This window comes from Hylobates moloch, unplaced genomic scaffold, assembly GCF_009828535.3.
Source record: "Hylobates moloch isolate HMO894 unplaced genomic scaffold, HMol_V3 SCAFFOLD_21, whole genome shotgun sequence".
Taxonomy (NCBI): Eukaryota; Metazoa; Chordata; class Mammalia; order Primates; family Hylobatidae; genus Hylobates; species Hylobates moloch.
This window is the reverse complement of record NW_026652296.1, coordinates 55261884-55271412: the sequence shown is the minus strand read 5'-3', so window position 1 is coordinate 55271412 and position 9529 is coordinate 55261884. Positions and strand designations below refer to the sequence as shown.

The 9529-nt window shown below is 38.8% G+C and overlaps 1 protein-coding gene across 3 annotated transcripts in view; it reads left to right on the top strand.

Moving 5' to 3' along the window:
- The first annotated feature begins 408 nt into the window (after positions 1–408).
- MCM8 (minichromosome maintenance 8 homologous recombination repair factor) overlaps positions 409–9529 on the top strand; it is a 48290-nt gene continuing 39169 nt past the window's right edge. For 2 of the 3 annotated variants that reach the window (XR_009211484.1, XM_032142097.2), the window contains exons 1-7: positions 409–487; positions 1471–1623; positions 1884–1988; positions 4053–4135; positions 4547–4696; positions 6602–6705; positions 8006–8204. Coding sequence is in view for 2 of the 3 variants with exons in the window: in XM_032142097.2 (XP_031997988.1) it covers positions 1476–1623; positions 1884–1988; positions 4053–4135; positions 4547–4696; positions 6602–6705; positions 8006–8204 (789 nt within the window). In the remaining variant the exon portion in view is untranslated. Of the gene's footprint in view, positions 488–1470; positions 1624–1883; positions 1989–4052; positions 4136–4546; positions 4697–6601; positions 6706–8005; positions 8205–9529 lie in introns of those variants that run through there. The other variant, XM_032142100.2, reaches the window with a different exon arrangement.

Here is a 9529-nt window from a genome sequence, read left to right as displayed (position 1 = left end):
TTCCGCTTTCCGGTCCAGACCTCAAGACCGCTTCCGGGAGCCTCTCAGCTTCCGTCTGGCCAAACTCCTTGATTGGCCGCACTCCGCCCCGCCCTTCCCGTCTTGCCGCTTCTTTGAGCGGAAGTTGGATCACTGAAGCGCCAAAAAAGAATTTCGGGGAAGACCTGATTTTCGCTCGAGGCATTTTTGCGGCGCTGTGCGCTACAGACACCTTCTGGAAGCTGCGGTGGGGAGACTGAGTTTCCCGAGCCGTTGAGACAGATGGGATTCAGCACCGCGCGGGGACGACAGGAAAGCTGCGGCTGAAGAGAACTGCGGACTTGGCGGGAGTCGCCTGAGGAGCTAAGATCCCGGAGACTCTTAGCCCCGTGGTGCTTCTCTACGGGAGGGAGGGAGGGAGGGAGAATCCGGGCGGACAGATCTGCGCGTATCCTGGAGCCGGCCCAGTTGTGAACTAGGAGAGCTGTGGGACCTCTGTCCCAAGCAAGTAAGAACTTTAGCCTTAGGAGATGTAAATAAAGTAGTATTTAAAGAAGCACAGGTGCCCAACTGTTACTTTTTACTCTTTCTCCAGTCCTACCTCTTAACGTTTTTTTGAATTTGTTACTATTCTCAGCATATTGTCTCGTTTGAGAAGGGTATGGCACGCAGCGTTGTTGAAGGAGCGCCTCACCTTGGGAGCCTGAAAGTTTTATCTCTGTACTGTCAACAAACAACTTTGATCTTGATCGGTTTGCTTAATTTCTTTGAGCATCAGTTTCATAATGTGTAATGCCTAATTATTGGAGCCCTATCATGCCGTTAAATCGTGAACTTTCTAGTTACTAACTTGTTTTATTAACTAAACCCCTTTTAAGTAAGGATTTGGATGGATTATTTTATAATGAATTGCACTGCAGTGTACAGGTATATCTTTACTCGTATACTTAGGATATGAATCATTTTTAAGTGGACTTGTATTTTAAAAGAACAGTTTTGGATTTACAGAAAAATTGCACAAAAAGTGGATGTGACACTGCAGGACTGACTGTATGTAAGAAGCTGTGATGATGTATCCCTAGTGTCTCACAGGCCAGAATTATGTTCATCCTGTCCTGTCCTACAATAATAAGTCTCAAATACTGCAAATAAGTTTTCATAGAGTTAATTACCTGTCTTATTTTCATTTCTGTGATGGGGACTTGTAAACAGGTGCAGTACCTGTCCTTATTTTTAACCTATGAGCGTCTAGTATACGTAAACCATATTTAGTAGTTATTAAACTATTATGGTATACCTTAAAAAGCGATAGAGATTAGAAACTTAACTGCAGAATATTTGGGTCTTGTATCATAGCTGTACAACTTTGCAAGCCCGTTTGCTAGTCTTGAACCTAGAATACATTAATTTTTCTCTTTTTATTAATACATTTTTAGGAGCACTATTTTCCTTGCAGTTTTGGTGAAGACCTTTTTAATATCTATCTTTTAGGAGAGATGAATGGAGAGTATAGAGGCAGAGGATTTGGACGAGGAAGATTTCAAAGCTGGAAAAGGGGAAGAGGTGGTGGGAACTTCTCAGGAAAATGGAGAGAAAGAGAACACAGGCCTGATCTGAGTAAAACCACAGGAAAACATACTTCTGGTAGGTGAGGTCAATGATTGTTCAGTTTTTTTCACTTAAGGAAGCAATTCATGTCTATCATACAAGGCGGTTTGTCTCATACTTCGGTTTGTCTTTTATTTCGTGCTACTCCTTAGTAAGTATTTGAACATTGATGTCCTAGATTCTTACTAAAACTTCTAATTTGGATACTCTATTAATGAGAGTCTCATTTGGAAAGAGAAGCATATTGGAAAAATGTTCACTCTGTTTCTACTAACCTAGTATTTTATTTTTTTCAGAACAAACCCCACAGTTTTTGCTTTCAACAAAGACCCCACAGTCAATGCAGTCAACATTGGATCGACTCATACCATATAAAGGCTGGAAGCTTTATTTCTCCGAAGGTAGGGTTTAAAAAGTACAAAAAAGCACCATAAATCGTATTTTCTTAACTTGTCTTTGGATGCTACATCTTGTATTACTATAATTCACTTACTAACATATACCTGCTTTAATCTTAGTTCACCCAAACAATTAAATGATGTTTATGTTTCAAAAGCATTTTAGACTTTATAGCAGTCGGGAAAGCAGAAACCATACTAGGTATTTCAAAAAGGGGACTTAATACAAGAAATTGGATACAAAAATGGAAGACTGAAAGAGCAGAAAGGAAATATTGAGGTAACCCCCCAGAAAGTCGTAATTCAGGAAGCAGCAACCATCCTTATGGCTAAGAGAGTAAAAGAAGTTCTGAGGTTACCAGAACGTGGGAATTCAAAGGTTGGAGAGGTCACAGCATAGCTGTTAATTTTGACTTTTGAGGGGCACCCTACAAAGCTATGCTTGGACTTCTGAAGGCTACCTTAGAGAGCTGTGCTTAGACCACTAAGGCAAATGAAGCTGGTTGCCACTGGTAACTGAGGGGGCATGACTCAGTGGTGCTTGGAACTGGAGGCTAGCACTATCGTTATCTTCTGCAGCTGCAGAGATGCTGAAAAGAATTGGAAACAAGAATAAATTCCTTTCTCTCTTCCTGCCACCTTCCAGTCTCTAAAGTGCCTTCAATTGGCAGAATTTAAAGAGAATCTGAGACATGTAGGGTACAGATCTGAATTATAGCATGGCAGAGCAGGAAGTAGAACAGTGGGCTTGAAATCAAGGGACAATAACAAATACAGCTTTGTGTAGAAACACAGGTAAGGAATCTCCCTTTGATAATTAGGAATACCAGTTAACCTACATCAGTCTGTATAGGTGCAGGGAACTGTCTTTTCTGTGCTGTTAAAATACCCATTTGTTTCTTATGTCTCATGAGGGGTGTGTGCGTGCGTGCGTGTGCATACCTTTTTTTTTTTTTTTTTTTTTTAGATGGAGTCTTGCTCTGTTGCCCAGGCTGGAGTGCAGTGGCGCGATCTTGGCTCACTGCAAGCTCTGCCTCCCAGGTTCACGCCATTCTCCTGCCTCAGCCTCCTGAGTAGCTGGGACTACAGGTGCCCGCCACCACGCTTGACTAATTTTTTCTGTTTTTAGTAGAGACGGGGTTTCACCATGTTAGCTAGGATGGTCTCCATCTCCTGACCTCGTGATCTGCCCGCCTCGGCCTCCCAAAGTGCCAGGATTACAGGCGTGAGCCACCGTGCCCGGCTGCATACTTTTTTTTAGTAACTAGACTGTTGAGGTCCAGGACCCTCCCTGCCCCATACCAGGCACTCAGTAGTCATTTTGTGAATAAATAGAGTACTTTACAAATGTTTTCTTTATTGGAAATCTGTTTGTTTTTTTCCATCAATAGAATCTGTTTCATGAATGATCTTGTTCCTTTAGGATGTATTAGCCACCAGCACTCACATTGTTCCCCTAGCAGATAGCTCAGAACGCTATAAGTGATCTTTGGACAGTCCTAAAAATGGAGTTCAAGAGGTGCCTTAGCCTTCACCATCTGTACTTCCAAACTACTTTATTGTACTGTTCTTCTGTGAGAGACATATTTGAAAATGTAGAACTTTAGAATGTTGGGAAAAAAAAAGCTTTTCAGTTTTGCCACCAGGGTCAAGTGTTGGTCTGTCTCCTGATCTCAGGAAAGACTGTGATTGTCTTCAGCTCTGTCAGAGTAAGAGCTTAGTTTATGTTTCTGGCTTTGGCTTTATTATAATTTTTGGTTTAAGCTTATTGTCTAAATTATCTGAACTAACATGTCCTATTAGGTGTCAAAGATGCAAAACAAAGTTTCCCAGATAGTGGGGCTTTTAGGGAGAGAGAGTTTCTGTCTGCATTTCACATTATGCAAACCTAAATTTGTTTTAGAATCTTAAGTTTACATTCTATACCAGTTCTTATGTGAATGTAATCAAAATACAAAGCAATCAGAAAAAAATCATCTACCATGTATGTAGTGCTGCTTTTGTCTCATGAAAAATATGCATGTACGTGTGTGATTATTTGTGCTTATCCCATATTTGTTGGATTAGTTTACAGCGATAGCTCTCCTTTGATTGAGAAGATTCAAGCATTTGAAAAATTTTTCACAAGGCATATTGATTTGTATGACAAGGTAAGATTCCTCTACAGCAAAGCTACCAGTCGTGTGCCCTCTTATCAATGCATTTGAGGTACTTGTGATTATGATCATAGGCACTGGAGTCAGACTGCCTTGGCTCAGACCTCAGTTCTGCCACTTACCTGCAGTATGGACTTTGATTAATTACTTCTCTGTGCCTCAGTTTTCTTTTATTTGGAGATAGAGGTATAAATACCTACCTCAAAGGATTGTTAAGAGGCAGCAATAAGTTAATATATTTAAAATATCAGAACCATGCTTGGCACAAAGCTTATACTTATGTCGTACTTACCCTTATCACATATAAACATTGTATGCTTTCTCAAAGTGTATAATAGAATGCTCAGTTAATGGTAATTGACTACAGAAAAGCAAGTATCATTTTCATACTTTTATATTTTATAGGATGAAATAGAAAGAAAGGGAAGTATTTTGGTGGATTTTAAAGAACTGACAGAAGGTGGTGAAGTAACTAACTTGATACCAGATATAGCAAATGAACTAAGAGATGCACCTGAGAAAACCTTGGCTTGCATGGGTTTGGCAATACATCAGGTAACTATTTGTCTTATGCATAGTTTTGTCTAAACTTTTTTAATGTTTGCACACACATGCACACCTTGTCTAAGTTTAAAGGAAGATTTTACAGTGACTGTACTTTCTATAAGAGATACTTAGCTTTTACGAAAAGATGTTGGCTAGAACTGAGAGGTTGCAGTTCCGTTCTGAAAGATACCATTCATTCTATATACAACAGCTTATCTAAATGAAATATTTACTTCCAACTTATTTGGATTTGCTTAATCTTGCTAAAGATTGTGCAGAAATTAAACCTTGCTTTCAAGAAGTTATACAATCTCATAGGGAAGATAAAACAAGGAATCATGGTGTTACCAGTTATGAACTTAGAGCAAAAAAGAGCAACCTTAGATTTAGGTTCTGTGGCATGAGGCAAACCACTGAGTGTCCCTGTATATCAAATGTAAATAACAGTTTGTACTGTGCTTGCCTGAGTTTTGTTTCAGGGTCAGGTGATACAACATATATGAAAACATTTTTAACTTTTTTAATTTTTTAAATTTATTTTTTATTTATTTTTTTGAGATGGAGTTTCACTTTGTTGCCAGGCTGGAGTGCAGTGGCATGATCTCCGCTCACTGCAACCTCTGCCTCCCGGGTTCAAGTGATTCTCTTGCCTCAGCCTCCCGAGTAGCTGGGACTATAGGTGTGCACCACCATGCCCAGCAAGTTTTGGATTTTTAGTAGAGATGGGGTTTCACCATGTTGTAAGATGGTCTCGATCTCTTGATCTTGTGATCCGCCTGCCTCGGCTTCCTAAAGTGCTAGGATTACAGGCATGAGCCACCTTGCCCAGCCAAAAACATTTTTTAGGCTAGCAAACAGATACATGCTTCAAGGTAATGAGTAGCAAATCTCAGGACAGGCATACACAAAGTGCTGGGGCATTCAGAGGGGCATTCTCCTACCTCTTGCATGTGCTGTCCATTCAACATAGAATCCCCTTCCCTTCACATAGACAGATTATTTGGGCCTAGCTCAGTTGTCTCTCTGTAAAACCTTTCTCGTGACCACTTTTCAAAACTTTCATGGTATTTTGTCTATACATCTTTATGGTCCTTATAACAATTACAGCTGTATATGTGCATCTTATTTTGCCTCTTAGGTTGCCAGCAAACTGCTGTGCACAAGTGGTATTGTTTGTTTGTTGTTTATTTATTTATTTTGAAATGGAGTTTTGCTCTTGTTGCCCAGGCTGGAGTGCAATGGTGTGATCTTGGCTCACTGCAACCTCTGCCTCCCAGGTTTAATTGATTCTCCTGCCTCAGCCTCCTAAGTAGCTGGGATTATAGGCTTGCACCACCATGCTCAGCTAATTTTTGTATTTTTAGTAGAGATGGGGTTTCGCTATGTTGGTTGGGCTGGTCTCAAACTCCTGACCGCAGGTGATCCATCCACTTCGGCCTCCCAAAGTGCTGGGATAACAGGTGTGAGCCACCGCGCCCAGCCTGTTTATATTATTTAATGTTAAATGCCAAGGGAGTGAGTATTAGGTATTTTAAAGGTCATTTTTATTTCCTATGTCTTGATTGATCAGTGAATATAGAGAAATAGGAATGCATTTTTTTTTTTAAAATTAGTATCAAGAGATGATGGTTTTGGGGACTACTATAAGGGCTTTTAATGTTAGGTTTCGTTGGGACAGAAAGTAGCAGACTGGGATGCTGAAGTTTTTCAGCACAGGGACAGCAAAATCCAAAGTAAAACATCCACTATAAAGAAAGTAGTCATAATTAAATATTAGATTTTTAAAGGGCTGTTAAAGTTTTCTGTTTTTATTCTGTTTCTGTCCATAAACTTTATATTCTCTATAAAAATAGAGTTCTGTATAAAGAGGATATTTTGTTTTCCAACTTCAGAGTAAATGTCTGTCCTGTTTAGGTGTTAACTAAGGACCTTGAAAGGCATGCAGCTGAGTTACAAGCTCAGGAAGGATTGTCTAGTGATGGAGAAACAATGGTAAATGTGCCACATATTCATGCAAGGTGAGGAATTTGATGTATTAAAGTATTACTTAGAATGGGACATTGAAGGCCATTTAAGAATGAAAACGCTTATTTTATAAAAATGAGGAAATCAGTAAAAAGGACATGAGTTCCTTGCCATCTCATTGATCATCATACTGAAATAAACTCATTGAAAATTAATCAAAGACATCATGACAGTACTTCCTAAATAAGGAAGAAAATGTTGATTTCCTAACCTGCAGATTTTTCTAAACATTGGTTTTGGATGTGAACTTATCAAGACCCTGCTGTGTAAGTTTAATAATCCATGTATGGGTTGAGTATCCCTAATCTGAAAATCTGAAATCTGAAATGCTCCAAAATTCAAAACTTTGAGCTCTGACACGACACTGAAAGGAAATGTTCATTGGAGCACTTCAGATTTTTGAATTAGAGATACTCAACTAGTAATATTGCAAATATTTGAAAGTCCCAAAATTCCCAAATACTTCTGGTCCCAGGCATTTTGGGTAAGGGATATACTCAGTCTGTAATACACTAAGTGTTTTTTGTTAAATTACTAGGTTTCTGTTAGATACAAGGGAATAAATGAAATTATTTTGTTTTTCTTGAATTTATCTTTAAGATTTTAAATTCATTAGAAGAATTCATTATAAGGTAATCATCAGGTTTTGTTTTTCTTTTCCAGAATTTATAGAAGACAGTTTCCTAGCAGTTCTTTAAAAAGAACTTAGAAACCCAAAGGTTTTTGAATCTGTAGATTTCCCTTTTGGCATTATTTTTTTCCTTAAATTTTTTTTTCTTTTTTCCTTGAGAACAGCCTATGAGATAAGAAGAAAAAGGAAGATTTAGTGTTGTTTCTTTTTAAGAGTGGTTTGGCCGGGCACCGTGGCTCACGCCTGTAATCCCAGCACTGGGAGTCCGAGGTGGGCGGATCACGAGGTCAAGAGATCGAGACCATCCTGGCCAACATGGTGAAACCCCGTCTCTACTAAAAGTACAAAAATTACCTGGGTGTGGTGGCACGCACCTGTAGTCCCAGCTACTCAGGAGACTGAGGCAGGAGAATCACTTGAACCCGGGAGGCAGAGGTTGCAGTGAGCCGAGATTGCACCACTGCACTCCAGCCTGGCAACAGAGTGAGACTCCGCCTCAAGAAAACAAAATAAAGCAAAACAAGAATGGTTTAATTCTTGTGATATTTCTGATATATCGAAAGGATGATTTGGTTTGAGAATTCCATAGTCGCTCCTAAAAGGAACTTGTGAAAATATAAAAAACATCAACTTTCTGTTCATTACTTCCTGTTTGTCTTTAGGGTGTACAACTATGAGCCTTTGACACAGCTCAAGAATGTCCGAGCAAATTACTACGGAAAATACATTGCTCTAAGAGGGACAGTGGTTCGTGTCAGTAATATAAAGCCTCTTTGCACCAAGATGGCTTTTCGTTGTGCTGCATGTGGAGAAGTTCAGAGTTTTCCTCTTCCAGATGGAAAATACAGTCTTCCCACAAAGGTAATACGTTCTTTAACTGCTTCTTTCTTTATCTTGGTAAAGAAGGCAAATCAGAATACAGAAAACATTTCCCAATGTTTCTGAACACAGAGCTTATTTTTATTTTTTATTTTCGATTTTCTGCTTTTATATTATGAAATACTTCAGGGTAAGAAAAATACAGAAATAAATAAAACATTCCACTACTCATCACCCTGAATTTACATTGTTCAGCTCTGGACACATTTTTTAATGATATAAAGCATTACTGGCACAATTAGTGTCTGTTTTTTACCGTTTACCTGTAGTATTCCCAGGGATGATCATTATCCTGGAGTTATTATAATATGCATCCCTTCCATTCATATTTCTGTTGACTTCTAGGTATACACACCAAATTTTTTTTTCCCTTTATTTCTTCTACTATTTAGAAGTGGTGGGTTTTTAAAAAATCTTTATTAGCCTTTATTAAACTGGATTTTAAAACTATAGAAAAGTGCAGAGAATAATGTAATTAACATCTACTCTATGATTTGGCAAATATTAATATTTTGTTATTTTAGCTTAATTTGTAACAAAAATATGGTTATATAGTTAAAGTTGAAGTCTCTCTGTTCTCAGTTTTATTCCCTTTATTTGCTCCCCAGATGCAACCACTATTCTGAAATTGGCATGTATTCTTCAAGTTTACATTTTTATTCTTGACTATATATGTAGAGTTAGTTTTTTGTATTGTGTTTACATAAATGGTATCCTGAATGTAACATGCAGCTGTTTTTTTACTTGGTTATTTTGAAGTTCTACCTATTTTAATACATATCGAATTCTTTCATTTTTACTATTGTGGAGTGTTGCCTTAAATAAATAGCCACTATTTATCCATTTTCCTGGAGGTAGACAATTGTGCTCTTTCCAGTTTTTTATAATAATAAATGGTACTACAGAGAACATTCTTGTACATGTCTCCTTAGCAGAGGAATACTAAGTTGTAGCCTGTACTTTTTTTTTTCTTTTTGAGACGGAGTCACGCTCTGTTGCCCGGGCTGGAGTGCAGTGGCACGATCTCAGCTCACCACAACCTCCGCCTCCCGGGTTCAAGCAGTTCTCCTGCCTCAGCCTCTCGAGTAGCTGGGACTACAGGCACGCGCCACCATGCCTGGCTAATTTTTATATTTTTGGTAGAGACAGGGTTTCACTATGTTGGCCAGGCTGGTCTCAAACTCCTGACCTCGTGATCCGCCTGCCTCAGCCTCCCAAAGTGCTGGGATTGGCTGGCTATACTTATTTTTAACTGTATTAGATGTCACCAAATTACTTCTCAGAGTATTGTCCCCAACTTAAATCTT